The 24,604-nt window shown below is 45.5% G+C and overlaps 1 protein-coding gene across 12 annotated transcripts in view; it reads right to left on the minus strand.

Annotated features, from left to right (window-relative positions):
- Nucleotides 1–517: 517 nt before the first annotated feature.
- Nucleotides 518–24,604, minus strand: part of scube2 (signal peptide, CUB domain, EGF-like 2) — a 239,031-nt gene continuing 214,944 nt past the window's right edge. For 9 of the 12 annotated variants that reach the window (XM_072466498.1, XM_072466495.1, XM_072466497.1 and 6 more), the window contains 5 exons: nucleotides 23,508–23,669; nucleotides 19,913–20,110; nucleotides 17,879–18,031; nucleotides 15,937–16,016; nucleotides 518–4,015 (listed from right to left, as the gene is read on the minus strand). In XM_072466498.1, the coding sequence (XP_072322599.1) occupies nucleotides 3,863–4,015; nucleotides 15,937–16,016; nucleotides 17,879–18,031; nucleotides 19,913–20,110; nucleotides 23,508–23,669 (746 nt within the window). In that variant the 3' untranslated portion in view covers nucleotides 518–3,862. The remainder of the gene's footprint in view (nucleotides 4,016–15,936; nucleotides 16,017–17,878; nucleotides 18,032–19,912; nucleotides 20,111–23,507; nucleotides 23,670–24,604) is intronic. The other 3 variants (XM_072466505.1, XM_072466503.1, XM_072466496.1) reach the window with 2 other exon arrangements.

Here is a 24,604-nt window from a genome sequence, read left to right on the forward strand (position 1 = left end):
TCCTCCTCGTCCTGCCGGGCGGGTGTCCCTCCAGCCTGGGTGGCTGCTGTCTGCCCCTCTGTGGCATGCTCCTCTGCGGCAGCCTGCGCCGCCTCTCTGGCACGCTCCTCCTCCTGCTCCTCCAGGGCAACATGGAGAATAGCGGCTGCCGCCATGGCGGCCAACATCGCTGACTGATCAGAAAACGCGACAGCCTGCGGTGGGGGGGGGGGGGGGAGGAAACGACGACGTCATCATTGCCCGTACCCCCCCTCCCCCCAGCCAGGTGGCATGGGCGCGATTGTTGGAGGATGGCACCTGGCCAGGCTGACAAACTCCCCTTGCCCTCGCACCCCCGGCCCTCACCCCCCCGTACCCGGCACTCATCCCCCCGTCCCTGGCACTCACCCCCCCATCCCCGGTACTCATCCCCCCCGTCCCTCAAACCCCCCGCCGGCACTTACCCCCCCCCCTTCCCCAGCACTCCCCCGTAGCCCACCCCACCGCACACCTCTCCCCCACACACACAGACTGCGGCCACCCCCCAGGACGCGACCTACCTCCACGCTGGACGGCGTCAACCATCAGCACTGGTTGACGCCGTTAAAAAGGTGTTTTGATTCACGTGGTCACGTTGGCGGGACTTCAGCCCATCCGGCCGGGAGAATATGGGCAGCCCCGGAGTCCATTGTCTTGTGCCCGATGACTTTTCACCCTTCGGTGAATTCGGCGGGCGCAGAATTTACGCCGCCCCCCCAGCAATTCTCCGACCCGGCGGGTGGGTCTTAGAATCCCACCCCTTATTTGTGTTATATGTACACAGACCATATCTCATTCTTTTGCATTGTGAACAGAACACTCCCCAGAATTTATAGGTTGTTTATGGAATTATCTCCCCATATCTCTCTGTTTCTTTATCTGTCCCTCCTGCTTAAAGATACTCCATAAAACCTACCTCATGGACCAATCCTTTGATCACATATCCTAACATTTCCTATGCGGCTTGATGTCAAATTTTGTTGGAGAACATTCCGTTGCAACATTTTACAATGTTGAAGGTGGTATTAAATGGAAGTTGTGTTGTTATAAAAAAAAATTATTGTTGGTTTCAGATTAGGAGTTGGATTGCAAAAGGAAAGCAAGAAGAACAACATAATGTGTTCTATTATCTGCTCAGGTACCAAACATGTGGATCACAAATGATTTTGTCACACTTCCTTTTGGAGGTTTCGAAGATGAAATAATTTGTTTAAGTGCCTTGACCAGGAACTTCTACTTTTCTAGGTGATTATGTACAAATGTAGACAGATATTCTTCTCTCACTGAAAATGGGGACAGTTAGCATATAAGGGACAGATTAATCTCCCTACCACTCTCATATGCCCATTGTTTCATGATGGGAATATACACTGGATTTTAGTAATAATCTTTATTGTCACAAGTAGACTTACATTAACGCTGAAATGAAGTTACCGTGAAAATCCCCGAGTCGCCACATTTCCTGTTCGGGTACACTGAGAGAGAATTCAGAATGTCCAAATTACCTAACAGCACGTCTCCGGGACTTGTTGGAAGAAACCGGAGCACCCGGAGGAAACCCACGCAGACACAGGGAGAATGTGCAGACTCCACACAGACAGTGACTCAAGCTGGGAATCAAACCTGGGACCCTGGAGATGTGAAGCAACAGTGCTACCCACTGTGCTATTGTGCAACCCACTAAATTGTCTCAATAGTTCAATTTAACCTGTATCTTCTAAGATCACAATTTGTGAAGGGCAGACGTGGTGGGAAGGAGCCGTAGAGCACATTTCAAGCTTCAACAGCTATCCTCAAGATAACTAATGCGGAGCTCAGAAAAAAAACAATGGGCGTCATTCTCCGCCGGCGGGAGTCTCCGTTTTGCCGGCGCCCGGGGGTTTCCCGACGGCGTGGGGCTGCCCCACAATGGGAAACCCCATTGACCGGCCGGTGTTACGGAGACTCCCGCCGGCCGGTCGGAGCAGAAATGTGGCGGGGCGGGTAGGAGAATTTCGCCCCATATATCAGATACTACAATACATAGGAACAATATGGAGTAGAAAAGAACTCACGTTAGAAACATTATGAAATCTCAACAATGAAAGTACAAGTGCAAACATACTCATTGCCACACATAAGCATAACTACATAGAGACCATTTTGACATCCAAGTGGCTTAATTGATATATCATGTTCAATAAACATTGAATGCAGAAATGAGATATTTGTCACTTATAAAAAACAAAATAATGCAGATGCTGTAAATACTCAGCAGGTCTGGCAGCATCTATGGAGAGAAATAGAGTTGAAGTTTCAGATCAATGACATGTCACTAGAACCCATCAGTTCTGATGAAGGTTCATCAACCTAAAACATTAATTATGGGTGCAGTTTAACCGGAAAAAAATCTATGTCGGGATTTGGCACTTTTAGCGGGGTGCTTCTTGGTGGCTGCAGCGTGGAGAAAGACTCCGCTATTCAACGGCACTTGACCATTTTTGTTGGCCTTGGAGAGTTTCTCTCTGCCGAAGCCAGACATAGCGTCATTTTCTGCTGGAGTCCTCGCAGATCAGGGTGCCATTTTGTCTGGCCGAACTGATCTTCTCCCCCTCCGCCACCAACCCACCTCACCAATTCAGTGCCCCCGGGGCCCAATCCCTGGCAATTCCAACCTGGCACCCAGGTGCCCTGGCAATGCCAACCTGCCCAGGTGGCACTATAATCTTGGCAGTGCCACAGTGCCAAAGGGAGTTCCAGTGCCAGCCTGCCTCGTGCCCAACCACCCAGGGGTCTCCAAAGGCCTGGGAAACCCCATCCCCGGTGCCATTACGACTGGTCCACGTTTGTGGAAACTAGTACTAATTGCACCCGGGCGAGATATCCCAGGTGCGGCCGTTGGGTCCCAGGTGCTGAGAGAATGCTGCTGACGCTCATTTTAATATGGTGATCTGGATCTCACCCAGTGAGGATGAGATCCATATCGCGACATCTTGCAAGACTCCGTTAAATCTCACGAGGCATTTCAAACGTCACAAATCGTTCCGATACCAAGTCAGGCCCGACAAGGGCATTAAATCGCGCGATGTTTCTCTCCACAGAGGCTGCCTGATCTGCTGAGCATTTGCAGCATTTTCTATTTTCATTTTACATTCTTTTAGAAAGCTGCACATGCTGATTAAGATCAACCACAATCTCATTTTACTGTTTTAACAGCAGAGTTTAATATTGACAATAGTTCACTAGAATAAGACCACTAAATTTAACAAAGAATAAGTGGCTGTGATAGTGTGACTGATTTTCTGGATCAGATATTGCATGTCGACGATAGACAAGCTCTCTGCAGTTGACTCGCACAGAATGCAATCTTCCTACATACGTTTTACATGTCAGTTCTATTAAATACCTGCATTTATGTAAGGAATAGTTAGATTAAAATATTGTAATTCAGTAGAGGACCACCAATGCATCTTGTTTTTGGAAATCAATGATGTTTGCAAAAGCCACTGGCACCATTGTTGAGTGGTTCCACAGCACTTTTTTTTAAAGCTCTATAACAGTATTACTTTGTCAAAAAAACGACTAGGGCAAGTATGTAGATAGGACAATTGTGTTGCTTAATATAAATTAAAAGAAAATGAATATTGTCTTTTTTTCCAAGTGATCTTATTTCTATTCCATCATGAATGGTTTATAGTGTTCAATGTTTTGGTACTTAACTGAGTGCAATGACGCAAGATATCCGGACTTTAGGTTCCTATGTAAAGGAGTTTGTACAAACTGCAGGTGAACAGATTAAATGAAACATTTTTAGTCTTTCTGATGAAATTCCAAAATGTTCAATAAGGATGTCAGAATTTCTCAACTATTTGTATGGCCGTAGAAATCTTGAAACCTTTGAGCGCAATAGTCTAATAAATGACCTTGGAAACATTTCTCGGGATTCTTGTGCTGTGTATTTAAAATAATTTTGTGGATGAGCTAACACGTCAAACAGAGCCTTGATGAGTTTCTTGTCCTGAAAAAAAAATGTGTCAATCAAAATCCAAGTTTAGTAATCATTGATAGATCAAATTATTAGAAAGGGTCAATATTGCATCCAATATGTAATTCTGATTTTAATAAAACTTGTGACAACATTCTTTGACTATGCAACATTTGTACTTGTTTATGTATTTGTGGCAAGCTTACAGGTAAATCTTTCATGGTGTTCCTGGTTCTGAATGAGAAAAGGTAATATTTGTCCCCCCTAATGAAGGATAACTAATGACCTCCATAGATAAGTTTATATAGGATCAGTAGTGGGCTGCCATTATCAATGGAAGCTATTTCTATCTAAATGACTGCTTGCAGAAAAGTGTGTAAAAGGGAACACAATATTGTAATTAATTGATATTTTTGCATAATCAAGAATATCAAGAATGGGCCAAATCTTGCTCGAAAAATAATAGCACGTTACGCTAGTATTAGTGCAGAAATCAGCCAGTGTGGTGAAGGGATGTGTCATGAGTTGCAAATCTTCTGAAATTGATCAATTCATGCTCTTCTGCCGTTCTATCCACTCTACCTAGGACCCTGATAACTTTGAACACCTCAATTAAATCTTCCCTCAGTCTTCTTTCTTCTGTAGAAAACACACCAGCCGATCCAATCTTTCCTCATAGCTAAAATTCGCCATTCCCAGCAACATTCTTTCAAATCTCCTCTGTACCCTTGTTAGTGCAATCACATCCTATCTCTAAAGTAGTGGTCAGAACTGCACACACTACTCTAACTGTGATCTGATTGCAATAAATAATTAATTATCAGTTGGATTAATATTACACACCTATTCTAATAATTCACCTGTCAAGTTTTGATTGATACTTGCTCCATGAAGTGCCATGGGATATTTTGTTATGTTAAAGACACAACATGAGGTTATAAAAAGAATAAAAGGATACAACTAAAAACTCCGTATCTGAATGCATGTAGCTTTTGAAACAAAACAGATGAAATACACATAGAAATAAATAAGTATGATTTGACAGATTGCAGATCTGAAGGTTGGACAGAATATAAGGAACAACAAAGGATGACTAAAAGAAAAGTGAGGGAATAATTAGAGTACAAGAGAAAGCTAACCAGAAATATAAAAACAGATGGTAAGAGTTTTGAGAAATATTTGAAGTGAAAAGAGTTAACAAAGTGAATGTTGGTCCTGTAGAAAGTGAGTATTGAGAATTGACAATGGAAAACCAGGAGATGGCAGATGAATTGAACGAGTATTTTGCATCAGTCTTCACAATAGAGGATACAAGTAACATCTCAGAATCTGTTATAAACCAGGAAATGGATGGGAAGGAGGTACACAGGAAAATTAGTCAACAGATAAGTGGTACTGAGTAAAATGTTGCAGCTACAGGCTAACAAGAACCCGGGTCCTGAAGGACTTCATCCTAGGGCCTTAAAATAAACGTCTAGTGAGATAGTTGATGCTTTGGTTTTAATTTTCCCAAACTCCCTAGATTTAGGGAAGGTTCATTTAGATTGGAAGATAGCAAATGTAACTCCATTATTCAAAAGAGAAGACAGAAATCAGGAAACTACAGGCCAGTTAGTTTAACATCTGTCAAAGGGAAAAGATTAGAAGCTGTGTAAGTTATAGCAGGGCACTTAGATAAATTCAAGGTAATCAACCGTCAACATGGTTTTGTGAAAGGAAATCATGTTTAACCAACTTATTGGAGTTTTTTTGAATAAGTAACATGCGCTATGGATAAAGGGAAACCGATGGATGCACTTGTTTATTCCAGGAGGTATTTGATAAAGTGCCACGTCAAAGGTTAGTGTAGAAAAGAAAAGCTCATGGTATTGGGGTAACATACCTGCCTGGATAGAAGATTGGCTGGCTGATAGCACAGAGTAGGCATAAATCGGTCTTTTTCAGGTTGACAGGATGTAACGAGTTGTGTGCCACAGCGTTCAGTGCTGGGACCTCAGCTGTTTACAATTTATATAAGTTATTTGGATGAAGGGATTGACAGGATAATTGCCAAATTTGCTGATGACACAAAGATAGGTAGGAAAGTAAGTTGTGAAGAAGACAGAAATAAGGAGGCTGCAAAAAGATAAAGATAGGCTAAGTGAGTGGGAAACAGTCTGGCAAATGGAGTACAAAGAACAAAGAAATGTACAGCACAGGAACAGGCCCTTCGGCCCTCCAAGCCCGTGCCGACCATGCTGCCCGACTAAACTACAATCTTCTACACTTCCTGGGTCCGTATCCTTCTATTCCATGCTTGATGTGGGAGCTGGCAGATCCCATTGCGAGCTGCAGCGACCACATCTGCAGTAAGTGTTGGCTGCTCGAAGAGCTCCGGCTCAGAGTTGATGAGCTGGAGTCTGAGCTTCAAACACTGAGGCACATCCGGGAGGGGGAGACTTACCTGGACACTGTGTTTCAGGAGGCAGTCACACCTGTCAGAGTAAGTAGTTTAAATCCTGCCAGTGGCCAGGGACAGCAGGGTGTGACTGCAAGTCAGGCAGGTAAAGGGAACCAGCAGTCAGGAACTCAGGAGCCTCAGCCCTTGACTCTGTCCAACAGGTATGAGGCACTTGCTCCCTGTGTGGATGGCGAACAGGGCTGCAGGAAGGATGAGTCAGCTGACCAAGGCACCATGGTTCAGCAGGCCATTCAAGGGGAGGGAGTAAATAGGCAAGTTGTAGTTGTAGGGGATTCTATTATCAGGGGGATAGATAGTATCCTTTGTGAGCAGGATAAAGAGTCCCGCATGGTATGTTGCCTGCCCGGTGCTAGGGTGCGGGACATCTCTGACCGGCTTGAAAGGATACTGGAGAGGGAGGGGGAGGATCCAGTTGTTGTGGTCCATGTCGGTACCAACAACATAGGCAAGTCTAGGAAAGAGGACCTGTTTAGAGATTATAAAGAGCTAGGATTCAAATTAAAAAACAGGTCCTCAAGGGTCATAATCTCCGGATTACTGCCCGAGCCACGTGCAAATTGGCATAGGGAGGCAAGAATAAGGGAAGTTAACACGTGGCTGAAAGAGTGGTGTGGGAATGAGGGGTTCCTTTTCATGGGACACTGGCATCAGTTTTGGGACAGGGGGGACCTATACCGTTGGGATGGTCTCCACCTGAACCGAGCTGGGACCAGTGTTCTGGCGAAAAGAATAAATAGGGTGGTCAATAGGACTTTAAACTAAAGATTGGGGGGGGAAGGGAAAGTCAGGGAATCAAGAGGTGAAGTAATCAGTGGGAAGCGTAGCTGCTTAGGTATACAAAAAAGCCTATACTAATCACCAAGACCTTTTTTAATAAAATAGACAGGAGCATCACGAGCTTTGTGTGGGCAGGGAAAGTTCCGAGAGTAAGGAGGGGGTTCCTTCAGCGTAGTAGGGACAGAGGAGGATTGGCACTACCGAACTTGGGCGATTACTATTGGGCCACCAATGTGGCAATGATATGTAAATGGATGATGGAGGGTGAGGGAGCGGCGTGGAAAAGACTGGAGAGAAAGTCCTGTAAAGGGACGAGTTTAGAGGCGCTGGTGACGGCGCCGCTACCGATCTCACCTAAAAAGTTTACCACGAACCCGGTGGTGGCGGCAACATTGAATATCTGGGGACAGTGGAGGTGACAGAGAGGGGTGTGGGGAGCCCTGGTGGGGTCCCCAATCAGGAACAACCATAGGTTCGCCCCAGGAAGAATGGATGGAGGATTTCAGAGCTGGTACCAGTTGGGAATTAGGAGGGTGGGAGATTTATTTATAGATGGGACTTTTGCGAGCTTGGGAGCATTGGAGGAAAAGTATAAGTTGCCCCGGGGAAATTTCTTGAGATATATGCAGGCGAGGGCGTTTACTAGACAACAGGTGAGGGAATTTCCGTTGCTCCCGACACAGGGGATACAGGACAGGGTGCTTTCAGGGGTGTGGGTCGGAGAGGGCAAGGTGTCAGAGATTTACCGAGAGATGAGGGAAGAGGGGGAGGAGTCGGTGGGCGAACTAAAAGGAAAGTGGGAAGAAGAACTAGGGGAGGAGATAGAGGAGGGTATGTGGGCTGATGCCCTAAGCAGGGTAAATTCCTCGTCCTCATGCGCCAGGCTTAGCCTGATTCAATTCAAGGTGCTACATAGAGCACACATAACGGGAGCAAGATTGAACAGGTTCTTTGGAGTGGAGGACAAATGTGGGAGGTGTGGCGGGAGCCCGGCAAACCACGCACATATGTTTTGGGCGTGCCCGGCACTGGAAGGGTATTGGAAGGGAGTGACGGGAGTGCTTTCGCGGGTGGTGAAAGCCCGGGTCAAACCAGGCTGGGGGTTAGCTCTATTTGGAGTTGCGGAAGAGCCGGGAGTGCAGGAGGCGAAAGAGGCCGACGTTGTGGCCTTTGCGTCCCTAGTAGCCCGGCGCAGGATCCTACTCATGTGGAAGGAGGCGAAACCCCCCCGGACTGGAGGCCTGGGTAAATGATATGGCGGGGTTCATTAAACTGGAGCAGATAAAGTTTGCCCTGAGAGGATCGGCTCAAGGGTTCACCAGGCGGTGGCAGCCATTTCTCGACTACTTAGGGGAACGTTAGAGGGAAGACAGATGACCAGCAGCAGCAACCCAGGGGGAAGGGGGGGGATGGGGGAGGGGGAGGGGGGGGTTTAGTTTAGTTTAGGTCAAAGATAAAGGGGTTTTGTTACTTGTGTATTGTTAAAAATGTCTGTATTGTTATTGTTGCGTTTGCTTTGTAAGAGGGGAAAAATTGTTGTTTGGGAAAAAAATTTCAATAAAACATATTTATAAAAAAAAAGGTATACAAAAAAGCACGAAAAGACAAAACTCAGGAGAGGTTATGATAGTCTCCATCCCACAAAATATGACACAGTGTATGGAAAGGCTCAGTAAACCAAGGTCCACCACACTAAGAAAACAAAAAGGGACGGTCAATAGAGAATTAAAGGTGCTATATTTAAATGCGCGCAGTGTACGGAACAAGGTAGATGAGCTTGTGGCCCAGATTGTGACTGGCAGGTATGATGTGGTAGGCATCACAGAGACATGGTTGCAGGGGGTTCAGGACTGGCATTTAAACATCCAGGGATTCACAACCTATCGAAAAGACAGGGAGGTGGGCAGAGGGGGCGGGGTTGCCTTGTTAATTAGGAATGAAATTAAATCAATAGCACTAAATGACATAGGGTCAGATGATGTGGAGTCTGTGTGGGTAGAGTTGAGGAACCACAAAGGCAAAAAAACCATAATGGGAGTTATGTACAGGCCTCCTAACAGTGGCCAGGACCGGGGGCACAAAATGCACCACGAAATAGAAAGTACATGTCAGAAAGGCAAGGTCACAGTGATCATGGGGGACTTCAATATGCAGGTGGACTGGGTAAATAATGCTGCCAGTGGACCCAAGGAAAGGGAATTCATTGAATGTTTACAGGAGGGCTTTTTGGAACAGCTTGTGATGGAGCCCACGAGGGAACAGGCCATTCTGGACTTAGTGTTATGAAATGAGCCAGACTTGATTAAAGATCTTAAAGTAAGGGAGCACTTAGGAGGCAGTGATCATAATATGGTAGAATTCAATCTCCAATTTGAAAGAAAGAAGGTAGAATCAGATGTAAAGGTGTTACAGTTAAATAAAGGTAACTACAGGGGCATGAGGGAGGAACTGACGAAAATCGACTGGGAGCAGAGCCTAGTGGGAAAGACAGTAGAACAGCAATGGCAGGAGTTTCTGGGAGTAATTGAGGACACAGTACAGTGGTTCATCCCAAAGAAAAGAAAGGTTATCAGAGGGGGGATTAGGCAGCCATGGCTGACAAAGGAAGTTAGGGAATGCATCAAAGCAAAAGAGAAAGCCTATAATGTGGCAAAGAGTAGTGGGAAGTCAGAAGATTGGGAAGGCTACAAAAACAAACAGAGGAAAACAAAGAGAGAAATAAGGAAAGAGAGGATCAAATATGAAGGTAGGCTAGCCAGTAACATTAGGAATGATAGTAAAAGTTTCTTTAAATACATTAAAAACAAACGGGAGGCAAAAGTTGACATTGGGCCGCTCCAAAATGACGCTGGTAATTTTGTGATGGGAGACAAGGAAATAGCTGAGGAACTAAATAAGTACTTTGCGTCAGTCTTCACAGTAGAAGACACGAGTAATATCCCAACAATTCCGGAGAGTCAGGGGGCAGAGTTGAATATGGTAGCCATCACAAAGGAGAAAGTGCTAGAGAAACTAAGAGGTCTAAAAATTGATAAATCTCCGGGCCCAGATGGACTACATCCTAGAGTTCTAAAGGAGCTAGCTGAAGAAATAGTGGAGGCGTTAGTTATGATCTTTCAAAAGTCACTGGAGTCAGGGAAAGTCCAGAGGATTGGAAAATCGCTGTTGTAACCCCCCCTGTTCAAGAAGGGAACAAGGAAAAAGATGGAAAATTATAGGCCAATTAGCCTAACCTCGGTTGTTGGCAAGATTCTAGAATCCATTGTTAAGGATGAGATTTCTAAATTCTTGGACGTGCAGGGTCAGATTAGGACAAGTCAGCATGGATTTAGTAAGGGGAGGTCGTGCCTGACAAACCTGTTAGAGATCTTTGAAGAGATAACAAATAGGTTAGACCAAGGAGAGCCAATGGATGTTATCTATCTTGACTTCCAAAAGGCCTTTGATAAGGTGCCTCACGGGAGACTGCTGAGTAAAATAAGGGCCCATGGTATTCGAGGCAAGGTACTAACATGGATTGACGATTGGCTGTCAGGCAGGAGGCAGAGAGTTGGGATAAAAGGTTCTTTTTCGGAATGGCAACCGGTGACGAGTGGTGTCCCGCAGGGTTCAGTGTTGGGGCCGCAGCTGTTCTCTTTATATATTAACGATCTAGATGACGGGACTTGGGGCATTCTGGCTAAGTTTGCCGATGATACAAAGATAGGTGGAGGGGCAGGTAGTATGGAGGAGGTGGGGAGGCTGCAGAAAGATTTAGACAGTTTAGGAGAGTGGTCCAAGAAATGGCTGATGAAATTCAACGTGGGCAAGTGCGAGGTCTTGCACTTTGGAAAAAAGAATAGAGGCATGGACTATTTTCTAAACGGTGACAAAATTCATAATGCTGAAGTGCAAAGGGACTTGGGAGTCCTAGTCCAGGATTCTCTAAAGGTAAACTTGCAGGTTGAGTCCGTAATTAAGAAAGCAAATGCAATGTTGTCATTCATCTCAAGAGGCTTGGAATATAAAAGCAGGGATGTACTTCTGAAGCTTTATAAAGCATTAGTTAGGCCCCATTTAGAATACTGTGAGCAATTTTGGGCCCCACACCTCAGGAAGGACATACTGGCACTGGAGCGGGTCCAGCGGAGATTCACACGGATGATCCCAGGAATGGTAGGCCTAACATACGATGAACGTCTGAGGATCCTGGGATTATATTCATTGGAGTTTAGGAGGTTGAGGGGAGATCTAATAGAAACTTACAAGATAATGAATGGCTTAGATAGGGTGGATGTGGGGAAGTTGTTTCCATTAGCAGGGGAGACTAGGACCCGGGGGCACAGCCTTAGAATAAAAGGGAGTCACTTTAGAACAGAGATGAGGAGAAATTTCTTCAGCCAGAGAGTGGTGGGTCTGTGGAATTCATTGCCACAGAGGGCGGTGGAGGCCAGGACGTTGAGTGTCTTTAAGACAGAAGTTGATAAATTCTTGATTTCTCGAGGAATTAAGTGCTATGGAGAGAGAGCGGGTAAATGGAGTTGAAATCAGCCATGATTGAATGGTGGAGTGGACTCGATGGGCCAAATGGCCTTACTTCCGCTCCTATGTCTTATGGTCTTATTCCCATCCTATTCATGTATTTGTCAAGATGCCCCTTAAATGTCACTATCGTCCCTGCTTCCACCACCTGCTCCGGTAGCGAGTTCCAGGCACCCACTACCCTCTGCGTAAAAAACTTGCCTCGTACATCTACTCTAAACCTTGCCCCTCTCACCTTAAACCTATGCCCCCTAGTAATTGACCCCTCTACCCTGGGGAAAAGCCTCTGACTATCCACTCTGTCTATGCCCCTCATAATTTTGTAGACCTCTATCAGGTCTCCCCTCAACCTCCTTCGTTCCAGTGAGAACAAACCGAGTTTATTCAACCGCTCCTCATAGCTAATGCCCTCCATACCAGGCAACATTCTGGTAAATCTCTTCTGCACTCTCTCTAAAGCCTCCACATCCTTCTGGTAGTGTGGCGACCAGAATTGAACCATATATGGCCAAATGTGAAATCGTCCGTTTTGACAGGAAAAATAAAGCATATCTGGGGAGGCGGTGGAGTAATGGTATTGTCATAGAATTTACAACCCCACCCAATACTAAGGGCAATTTTGGACACCAAGGGCAATTTATCATGGCTAATCCACCTAACCTGCAGATCTTTGGACCGTGGGAGGAAACCGGAGCACCCGGCGGAAACCCACGCACACACGGGGAGGATGTGCAGACTCCGCACAGACAGTGACCCCAAGCCGGAATCGAACCTGGGACCCTGGAGCTGTGAAGCAATTGTGCTATCCACAATGCTACCGTATTGTCCCTAGACTAGTAATCCAGCGACTCAGAGTAATGCTCTGGGGAACCCAGAATCCCACTACGGCAGATGGTGGAATTTAAACTCGATAAAACATCAGAAATTAAAAGTTTAATGATATGACCATGAAAAACCATTGTCACTAATGTCCTTTAGGGAAGGAAACCTGCTGTTCTAACCTGGTCTGGCCTACATGTGACTCCAGACCCACAGCAATGTGGTTGGCTGTGAAATGCCCACTGAAATGGCTTAGCAAGCCACTCCATAGAACCATAGAATTCCTACAGTGCATGAGGAGGCCATTCAGCCCATTGAATCTGCACTGACCCTCTGAAAGAGGACACTCCCTGCCCTCTCCCCACCTAACCCGCACATTTTTGGACTGTAGGAGAAAACTGGAACACCCGGAGGAAACCCAGGCAGACACGGGGAGAACGTGCAAACTCCAAACAGATGGTCACCCAATGCCGGAGTTGAAACTGGCCCCCAGTGCTAACCACGTGCCACCGTGCTGCGCTCAGTTGTATTCAACTGCTACAAAGAAAACATAGAGGAATGAAACCGGTGGACCAATGGTATCGATATAGGTACCAGAAATGGCAATGGCAAACCCAGCCCTGTCCTCTTTACTCACATCTGTGCCAAAATTGGGACCGTTATCTCACAGACTAGTTAAGCAACAGCCTGACTTATTCATGGAATCATGCCTCACAGATAATGTCCCAGACACCACCTTCACCTCTCTCACCGGCAGGACAGAACCAGCAGAGGTGGCAGCACAGCAATCGGGAGGAGTTTTGCTGGGGGTCCTCAACATCAACTCTGGACCCCATGAAGTTTCATAGCACCAGGTCAATCAAACCTCCTGCTGATCACCACGCTCCCCACCCGCCCATTCAGCTGATGAATCAGTATTCCTCCATATGGAGTTGGTTAGCTCAGTTGGTTCGACGGCTAATTTGTGATGCGGAGCAACACCAACAGTGCGGGTTCAATTCCCGTACTGGCTGAGGTTATTCATGAAGGCTTCGCCTTCTCAATCTCAAACTCCTCCCCTCACCTGAGGTGTAGTCACCCTCAGGTTAAATCACCACTAGCCAGCTCTCTCTCAAAGGGGAAAAGCAGCCTATGCTCCTCTGGGACTGTGGCAACATTTATTTTATTTTACTCCTCAATGTTGAACACCACTTGGAAGAAGCACACAGGCTGGCAATGGGTGGGGATCTTCAAATGTCATCATGAGGAGTGGTTCGGTAGTATCCCCACAGACATGGTTGCAAGATTGGGATGGCTGCAGGGAACCAACAAGGGCAGCACGATAGCACAGTGGTTAGCACAGTTGCTTCACAGCTCCAGGGTCCCAGCTTCGATTCCCGGCTGGTTCACTGTCTGTGCAGAGTCTGCACGTCCTCCCCGTGTCTGCGTGGGTTTCCTCCGGGTGTTCCGGTTTCCTCCCACAGTCCAAAGATGGACAGGTTAGGTAGATTGGCCATTCTAAATTGCCCTTAGTGTCCAAAATAAAGTTAGGTGGGGTTACTGGGATAGGGTGGAGGTGTGGGCTTAAGTAGGGTGCTCTTTCCAAGGGCTGGTGCAGACCCGTTGGGCCAAATTACCTCCTTCTGCACTGTAAATGCTATGGTCTAAGAGTGAGAAGCATACTTGAACTCTTTCTCACCAAGCTGCCTTCCGCAGAATTATCCATGACAGTATCAGTAGGAGTGACCACCACACAGTCCTTGTGGCGATGAGGTCCATCTTTACATTGAGGAAATCTCCATCATGTTGTGTGGCATTACCACTGTGGGAAATGGGATAGACTTTGAACAAATCTAGCAACTCAAGACTGGGCATCCATGAAGCACTGTGGACCATCAGCAGTAGCAGAATTGTACAGATCCACAAACTGCAACCTCCTGGCCTGGCATATCCCCCACTCTATCATTACCACCAAGCCAGGGGATCAACCATGGTTCAATGAAGAGCGTAGGAAGCATGCCAGGAACGACACTAGGCATACCTAAAATAAAATGATGTGTCAAACCCGGTGAAGCTACATCACAGGACTACTTGTGTGCCAAACAGCATAAGCAGCCAGCATAGACAGAGCTAAGCAATTCCACAACCAACAGACCAGATCCAAGCTTTGTAGTCCTGCCATGAATGATGGACAATTAAACAATTCACTGGCGGAGGAGTCTCCACAAATATCCCAATCCTCAGTGATGGAGGAGCCCAGCATATCCGTGCAAAAGATAAGGCTGAAGTATTCACAACAATCTTCAACCAGTTGTGCCACATGGATGATCCATCTCATCCTCCTCCGGAGATCCCCAGCATTACAGATGTCAAGTCTTGAGACAATTCGATTTTCCCGACGTGATATCAAGAAACGGCTGAAAGCACTGGATACTGCAAAGGCTACGGGCCCTGACAATATTCCAGCAGTAGTACTGAAGACTTGTGCTTCAGAACTTGCCAAGCTGTTCCAGCATAGTTATACTACCACCTTCTGAAGGGCAACTAGGGACGGGCAATAAATGCTGGTCTAGCCAGCGACACCCACATCCCATAAAATGTATTTTTAAAAATCTAAATGGTGAGAGATCGCAGAGCACTGAGGTGCAAAGGGATCTGGGTGTCCTAGTGCATGAATCAGAAAAAGACTAATCTGTGGGTACAGCAATTAGGAAAGCTAACAGAATTAGGATGTTATTGTTTATTGTGAGGGGAATGAAATGTAAAAGTAAGGAGGTTATGCTTCTGTTGTACGGGGCACTTGTGAGACACATTTGGAGTATTGTGTATCAAACTGGTCCCTTTATTTAAGGATGTAAATGTGTTGGAGGCAAGAGTGCTACTAACTGAGCCACAGCTGATCCAAGTGAGATGATCCACTTATTTTGGAAAGTAAGAATTCATTCCATGCTCTTCCTTGCCAGGAAAGTATTTACTAGTGCACTAGACCTAGGAAACAGGTAGATTTAGAGGATGAAAATAAAAGTTACCACAGAAAATATAAATTTTTATTTAATTTGTTTTTTCCAATTAAGGGGGAATTTGGCCAATTTACCTATCCTGCACATCTTTGGGTTGTGTGGGTGAGACCCACGCAGACACAGAGAGAATGTGCAAATTCCACACAGACAGTGACCCGGGCGGGGATTGAACCCGGGTCCTCGACGCCATGAGGCAGCAGTGCTAACCACTGCACCACTGTGTCGCCCACAAAAAATATAAATGATCACTTATCATGATTCTACTTAAAGGATGCTATTAAATGTGATCCTTTTTGTATCAATTTTGTAGAATGAAAACTTGTGAAAAAGCTGCATTCAAATATGTCCTCTTCCAATATTGATTTGTTGTAATCTACCTTCAGTATTTCTTGATGGTTCTCAGATGCATACAATCGACCATCTCGAACTATATCCTCAATCAGCTCTTGATAATCCTCTATAACAGAAGAAAAGAAGTTAAAGTTTATTTTGACGGATTTGTAAGCACAGTTACAAAAAAATCTTCTAAAAAGGTGATGATGTAACCGGACAACAGAACATGTGCTCTTTTTCTTCTCTCCTTTCATTTTCTGAAAGATTTCTTGCATTGCTGGGAAAATAATCATATTGGGTGCGATTTAATGGAAATGAATCAGAGGCCTGTTTCGGGCACATTTAACCAGGTGTTTCTAGGCACTTACAGCGCCGAGAACGACCTTGCTATTAAACGGGGCTCTGCTTCTTTTCCGGGCCTCGGCAAGGAACGCCCTGCCAAGGCTGCACTTAGGCTCATTATGGGCGACACAGTAGCAGTGGTTAGCACTGTTGCTTCACAGCGCCAGGCACCCGGGTTCGATTCCCAGCTAAGGTCACTGTCTCTGTGGTCCCTCTTGGCAGGGAGAAATGTAAAATGTCATGTAATGACAGGATCAAATACAAACGGAAAATAAAAGAAATACTCAGCAAGTCTGGCAGCATCTGTGGAGAGAGAAACAGAGTTAACATTTCTGGTTGATGATCTTTCATCAGAACTGAGAAAAGTTAGAAATGTAATAGGTTTTAAACAAGTGAAAGGGGGAGAGTGGAAGAGGAACAAAACATGTCTCTGATAAGGTGGAAGGCAGGAGAGGTAAAATGACAAAAGGGTGCATGATGCAAGGCCAAAGGGAGTGGTAATGGAACAAGGAAAAAAAAATGTCAAGAGGAAGTCTCAATGGAATAATCATGAGCAGCTGCTATCTGAAAGCAAAAAGGGGGGAAAGAGAGAATCAAGACAGAAAACCCCACATTCAGCAAAGAAAAAGGAACCAAAATGGGACGTACAATCCAAAATGGTTGAACTCAATCTTGAGTTCGGTAGGCTGTAAAGTGCCCAGTCAAAAGATGTTTTTCCTTTAGCTTGCATTGAGCTTCATTGGAAGGAGGACAAGGGCACAAAGGTCGGAGTGGGAGCAGGGCGGAGACTGGAAGCCTGGGGTCATACTTTTGGACTATCGGGTGGGGTCCTACTAAGTGGCCATCCAATCTACGTTTGGGCTCCCCAATGTGGAAAAGGCTGTATACTAAATTGAAAGAAGTACAAGAAAAATGTTGTTGGCCTGGAAGAAGTGTTTGCGGTTTGGATGGTGAGAAGGGAGGAGGTAAAAGGACAAGTGTTGACTCCCTTGCACTTGCATGGAAAGGTACAGTAGCAAGGGGAGGAGGTGACTAAAGTGTGGACTAGGGTATTGCAAAGGAACGGTCCTTTGTAATGCTGAAATGGGAGGGAAGGGGGACTGTGTGTTTCGTGGTATCACACTGGAGCAGATGAAAGTGGCAAAGACAATCCATTGAATTTGGAAGCTAGTATGTGGAAGACAAGGGAACACTATCGACGGTCTGAAAGAGAGCGGAAGGGGTGAGAGCAGAATGTGTGAAATGGAATGGACACAGTCAAGGACCCGATCAACTATAGGAATCCTCGATTGAAAAATAAGGGAGACTTATTGGAAGTGGATCATCAGAATGAATGCAACGGAGAGAGAGAGAAAGTAAGAGAATGTAATAAAGTCCTTACAGGAAGGGGGGTATGAGGAACTGTAGAAGATAGCTATGGGAGTCAGTAGACTTGCACTGAATAATCCTCAATAGCCTATCCCCAGAAATGGAGAGAGTGAAGTCAAGCAAGGAACGGGAAGAGTTGCAAATGGACCATGTGAAGGTGCAGGAAGGATGGAAATTGGACGTAAAGTTGATGAAATTTTCCAGTTCAGACAAAAGCAGGAAATAGCACCAATAGTCATTCAATTGAAGTGTTTTATAGAGGAGGTATCTATTTACCATCATATGTAACATATGGAACCTGAAATCCTTTGTCACTGTTCCCTTCATTGGACTTGAATTGAATCCACAATTTTCTTGATCTTGAGGTGAATGCTATGGGTCGTTCATAGGTCTGACAAGTTTCATAGGTTGTCACTGAATTAGACAATGCTGGTCAATTACACAAGAACAGACTTAGTCATTGATATTGATCAATTTTGAACATTACCAATTCTTCCAAATCTCAGATCAAATTATATTACCAAGCAGCTCTATGCTACATTTTAAACATCACACCTAATATTGTTGTTCTGTTTAATGCAAAGGTCACAATCAACTGTAGACTGCAAAATCTAACATTTATTCACCTGGAAATAACAATAATAACAACAATCTTTATTATTGTCACAAGTAGGCTTACATTAACACCACAAAGAAGTTACTGTGAAAAGCCCTTAGTCGCCATACTACGGCGCCTGTTCGGGTACACTGAGGGAGAATTCAGAATGTCCAATTCACCAAACAAGCACGTCTTTCGGGACTTGTGGGAGGAAGCCGGACCACCTGGAGGAAACCCACGCAGACACGGGGAGAATGTGCAGACACGCAGACAGTGACGCAAGCTGGGATTTGAACCTGGGATCCTGGTGCTGTGAAGCAACTCTGCTAACCACTTTGTCTATGGGAGCGGGCCAGTTGAATCGCAAACTGTTTGGCGCCTGGCACAGTTCTCGTTTTTGGCCTCTCTCCAACTCTTGTGCTGTTGAAATTTCATTGTGCAATATTTACAACGCATTGGTTACTGCATTTCTGGGGAAAGACTATTAAATGAACATTGAAGTTTCCCACCAGAGTACTTTTTGCGCCCCTGCTTCCTCCAAGTGGTGTTTAACATGGAGGAGTATTGATTCTTCAGCTGAAGGCGGTTAGCAGGGTATGTGGTAATCAGCAAGAGGTTTCCTTGCTTATGTTTGACCTCATGGAGTCCAGATCCGATGTTGAGGACTCCCAGGAAAACTCCCACCCGACTCTATACCACTGTGACATCACCTCTGGTGGATCTGTCCTGCTGGTGGGACAGGACATGGTTTAATACAACTGAATGGCTTGCTAGGCCATTTTTAAAATTTGAAAATATTTTATTGGTGGCATTTTCAAATATATACATAACAAAGAAGAAAAACAAACTGCGGCAACAGCAAACAGCCAAAACATCCTGACACACACACCAAAAATCTCCCCACGCCCCCCCACACTCTACCCACTGCCACCCCAGCGCCTGCTCCCCTTTTTTGACTTTTAACCCAGATCCCTAGCCCAAACAGAAAAAGAACCCCCCACCACCCCCTGCAAGAGACCTGTTGGTGCTCTCAAGCATGTATAGTGGAAATATTTTTGGACGAAATACAAAAACAGAATAATTAATTTGTGTATTTTTTTCAATGCCGGTTGCTGAGCGTATTTGCTGTTTTTGAGTATATTTGATAGTGTTGAGCGCATTTGAGGCCTTTTGCAATTTGATTGCAGTTGATGTAAAAGATGAAAAAACGCTGAGAAAGCATGTAAACCTCATTCCAGGTCAGAATATTTAATGTCAAATGATTGCTGATCAATTTTGAGTGCATTTTAATGCAAAAATGTTATCATAATTTTCGGGTAGGGTGTCACATAGTACTGAGCTAAGCAGAGCAGGAAGGTTTTAAGTTTAATCCCTTTGCTGAGTTTTCTGGGAGAGGGAAGAGAATGACTAATAAATCTCAGTAAGAGAAAGAAAGCTGGTCAAGATTTCTGCTTCTCTGCCTAACCAGCAACCTCTGCTATTTACAGCACACTGCATGCACTCAGATTAACCTGAGTGTAATGTTTGACTAAAGATTGTCATATATTGTAGAACTATAATTAACTGCAGAATAATATTCCCATCACCTTCAACAAGGGAGTTGAATCTAAACTGGGAGTTTAGATTCTTGTAAAGAGATAAATGCAAACTTTTTAAAAATTCTAATTGAAAAACATTATAAAATTATGAATTTTATTTGTGTTCTGACTTACAGCTTTTTCTCATGACTAAGTAGTCACCACACTCATCATCAATTGGCAGAAATATTTCTGGGACAACAATAAGAATGCGGCGTTTTGGAGGCGGACTTAAGTTCCAGGTGCATTCAACATTTGCAGGATAGTCCCCAGGGTAGTTTGGAGACTCAATATATCCAGTATAGTCTCCAAGTTCTCCTCCACATTGTCTGTCTGATACATAATAACCATAAAGAATGTAATTAAGAACTGCTCAGTGCTTTACCATTAAGCCATCTTAAGCTAGAGAATCAGCAAGAGTTCCAAAACATTGACATTCAAATACGGGAGCGCTGATGACAATATACCAGACTGATACACTAGTTCTCCCTTCCCTCATCTGGTCTTCTGAAAAGCATGTCCATTCTGAAACCACTGATTTTTCAAAATTTCTCCAGGGTTTATTTATCTTTAACTATTTCCTCGTGCATTTATTTTGTGTAATGTCAAATGTTCAACATGGCCAAAATATGAATAGAACAACCACAATTATGATTCAAAATATAGTTGCCATAGTATCACATGCAGCAGTCAAAGAGGGAGGCCCATATCAGGAGAACGGACTGACCCGTCCCTAAAGGGGAGTCACACAAGCCCCAGTCCTCAACAGGACAACACACTGTCTACCTAGCCTGGAAAAGTGAAAGGCGCTAGACAAAAATAAGAAACTAACTCACACTGGGGGAACTTCTTAAAACATAGCGAGGACATAACTATCCTACCAATCAACCCCCCTCTCATCCCGCTCCGGCTCTGCTCATCTTCCCAGCTAGGATAAAGAGACTGTGCACAAATCCCGAACTCAACATTCATCATAATTTAAATTTATTAAATGAGGATAACTAACAGTGCAGGATATTTACACCCAACATATTCACTTCCCTGCAAGCAAATATATTGACAATATCAACAGGCAACGCATAGTTGTCGGGGAACTAAATCCAGGATAGCAACTGAAATGCGAGGCTGCTTTCAGGTTAAGATTTCTCCACTGGTGTGCGAAGAAAGTAGAATCAAGATAAAGCAGTGAAGAATGTTCCATGGATTCCATCGATCGAAACAGTCTCTCATAGACCTCTTATAGAGGTCTATAAAATAACGAGATGCCTAGATAAGGTAGACAGTCAACATCTTTTCCCAAAGGTAGGGAGTCTAAAACTAGAGGGCATAGGTTTAGGGGGGGGGGGGGGGGGGGAGGAGATGCAAAAGGGTCCAGAGGAGCAATTTTTTCACACAGGGGGTGGTGAGTGTCTGGAGCGAGTTGCCAGAGCAATAGTAGAGGCAGGTACAATTTTGTATTTTAAAAAGCATTTAGACAGTTATATGGGAAGCTGGGTAAAGAGGGATATGGGCCAAATGCAGGCAATTGGGACTAGTTTAGTGGTAAAAACTGGGCGGCATGGACAAGTTGGGCCCAAGGGCCTGTTTTCATGTTGTAAACTTCTATGACTCTATGAAGCTATAGTCCCAGATGACCATAGGCTGCTTTCCCCTTTGAGGGGGAGAGCTGACTGGTGGTGATTTAACCTGAGGATCACCACACGTCAGGCAAGGGACAAGATTGAGAAGGCAGGCTTTCATGAATAACCTCACTGTTATAAATGAATAACCTGTGCTGTTGGCCTCGCTCTGCATCACGAACCAGCTGTCTAGCCAACTGAGCTAAACCGGCCCCTAATTAATAAACAATAATTACTGATATTGGAAGTATCTCAAGTATTTACAATGACAACTCAGCTTGAACTTGGTAAAACATCGCAATGTCCTTCCCAGGAGTATTATCAAAAAGAACAAGCCACATTAGGCAGATGACCCAAAAACATAAGGCGCGAACCAGCGGTCATGCTGCACCAAAAAAGCAGCTTGCGCCGCGCACCATGGCCGATGAAAGCCGGGAGACGCCACGTCCCAGGATCTACCCGGCTCACCACACCTCTCAAGATCCAACACGATCTCGCGAGACATTGCAATGTGAATCTCGCCCATTGTAGGCGGGATCACTTTTTGGCATGTGCAGATTCCTGAGGTACCTGAGGTTTTGGGACTCATCCCCTTCGCCTCAAAGACCTCGGTCGAATTTCAACACTGGTCTCCACAAGTGGGGACCAGGCAGAACAGCACTCGTGGGGGTCTCCTAGGGGATCAGAGGCTCCCAGCTGCATGTCCTCAGGGTTAGGGTGATACCCTGGCACTGCTGGTGCCACCTGGGCACCCTGACAGTACCAGCTTGACACCCTGACAGTGTCAGACTGGCGGTGTCCTCCCATAGTGCGTTCAGGCTGGGGGTGGGGGGGTCGCGGATCGCTTCGTAGGGCCTCGGTGATTGGGAGGCCAGTTTTAAATGGCTTCCCGATCTCTCGCTAAACTGGGGAGTTCCGGCAAGCGGAGCTCCCCATCGTACAAAACGGGGCTATGTGCAACCTCGGCCGCACATTCCCTGTTCCGGCCTACAACGCAAGTCGTGTTGAACAGCCATGTCTGAGCGCTGCGAAACACCCGGCTAAACTCGCACACGAGGGGACTTTGTTCCCTTTTGGGAGAATCACACCCTTGGTCAAAGATTTTAAGGAGTGCCTGAAAGGCAGACATAGAAGTATAGAAGCAGAGAGGTTTAGGGTGGGAAATCTAGTGCTTAGGGCCTTAAGGGGTATGTGAGGCAGGACCACCAAGGCTGAAGTGAGTAATAGCTGAGATCCTCAAGAGGACAGCATTAGAGGAACGCAGGTATTTTGATGGTTGTGAGGTTGGAGGAAATTACAGGTATAGGGAGAGGCAAGGCGGGAGAGAGAATTGAAAATCATTTTGTGATCGAGTCAATGTTTAACGAGGAGGGTTAGGGTTAGGGAGCCAATGTAGATCAGCCAAACACAAAGAATAATGGGTGAACAAGATGATGAAGAGTCACCATCGACTGAAATGTTAACTCTGTTTCTCTACAAAGACGCTGCCTGACTTGTTGGGTATTTCTGTTTTTTTTGTTATTACTTCAGATTTCCAGCATTCAGTATTTTATTTTTGTATTAGTGTTCGCTCCTGAAAAACCCAACTCCATTAAGTCCTAGACTTCTCAACCAGCGGAAATACTCGATTAATCCTAGACTCCACAACCAGTGGAAACAGCTTTTTTCCATTTATCCTATCAGCTCCATCCAAAATCTTGAAAACTTCAATCAAATCACATAAATATTTTGTAATTTCCAGGGTTTAGAAAATCTTTCTGAATAATTTAAACCTTGCAGTTCACATCCCATTCTGATAAATCTATGCTGCATTCCCTCCAAGGCTTCCTAACGTGTGATGCCCAGAACTGTAGTACTGCAAGTATGGTCTAACCGCAGCTTTGTATAGATGTAGCATAACCTCTTCCTCATATCCTAGTATTCTCGTTAATAAAACCCAATGTTCCATTAATATTTAGGATTATTTTCTGTACCTGTACATCATATTTAATGTTCTATCTACTTGAATCCCCAAGTACTTAGGACCTCCATTGTTTCTAGCTTTTCACCATTTACCAAGTACCTGATTCTATCCGTTTTAGCTTCAATATTATATAGATATTAATACCTACTTTTACATTGAGTAATATTAGTTGATCCATCAAAATCTGTTGTAGTATTTCCAGGACAAGCAACGCAGTGATTCTGCCCAAACTCTGGCTGATACATCCCCACAAGACATCGTCTGCACCTATGTGTGTTTGTATCATAAAAATGACCTGGCGAACACTGAACTGTGGAAACAGAATGGAAGATACAAACAAAATATTAAACATTTATCAAGTGCAAAACTCTGTGACCCTACAACTAATTGAATGCCCCATCGGTTTCAAGTCATAATTTGAGCAGAAATGTTGCAGAACCCACTGGAAAACCCATGCCATGAACCCCCCTCGCACACCTATAAAAGGCCAAAAAGAGAACAGAGCTTAGATTTCCTACTTCCTTGGTTCGGGTGGGAGGTCAAACCACAAGTGAGATTTAGCAACTGCCATTTGCACTTCACTGGGCCCCACCACAGAGGTGAATCTCCCCCAAAAGTCATTTTTTTCTTTTAAAATTATGTCCGGATTCCCCGAGCCCTCGCCGGCTCGGAGTTGACACCGAGACGGCCCGTGACGCGATTCCCCGGCGACCGGTGAATCGGCGCCAGTCACGCGCAGTCGACGCGGCGCCGGTCGGGGGCCGTTGAAAGAGGCCCCCGTGGTGATTCTCCGTGATCGACCAGCCGGGTTCCTGCCGGCATGGTTCATGTATGATTCCACCTGGCGGGAGCTCGGCGTCATGGCTGTAGTAGCCATCCTGGTGGAGGGGCGGGGGGATTAGTCTCCGAGGGGGGGCCTCCACGATGGCCAGGCCCGCAATCGGGGGCCACCGATCGGCAGGTGCCGCCATTCGGGGGGCCTACCTTCTTTCGCGCCGGCCCGCTGTGTGGCTCCGCCATGTTGCGCGGCGCCGGCATGCAAGTGGCTGCCATGGGCATGCGCGGACCCGCGGCGAGCAGTGCAGGGCAATCCAGCGCCGTGCTGGCCCCCTGTGGGCAACAGAATCGCTGGGCCAAGAGGCCCGTTGACACCGGCGTGAAACACTCCGGTGTTTATGCCGGCGCCAACACTTGGCCGCGTTTTCAGAGAATCCCGGCCTATGTTTATCCTTTTAACAGAGGTCC

Source organism: Scyliorhinus torazame, chromosome 10 (assembly GCF_047496885.1).
Source record: "Scyliorhinus torazame isolate Kashiwa2021f chromosome 10, sScyTor2.1, whole genome shotgun sequence".
Lineage (NCBI taxonomy): Eukaryota > Metazoa > Chordata > Chondrichthyes > Carcharhiniformes > Scyliorhinidae > Scyliorhinus > Scyliorhinus torazame.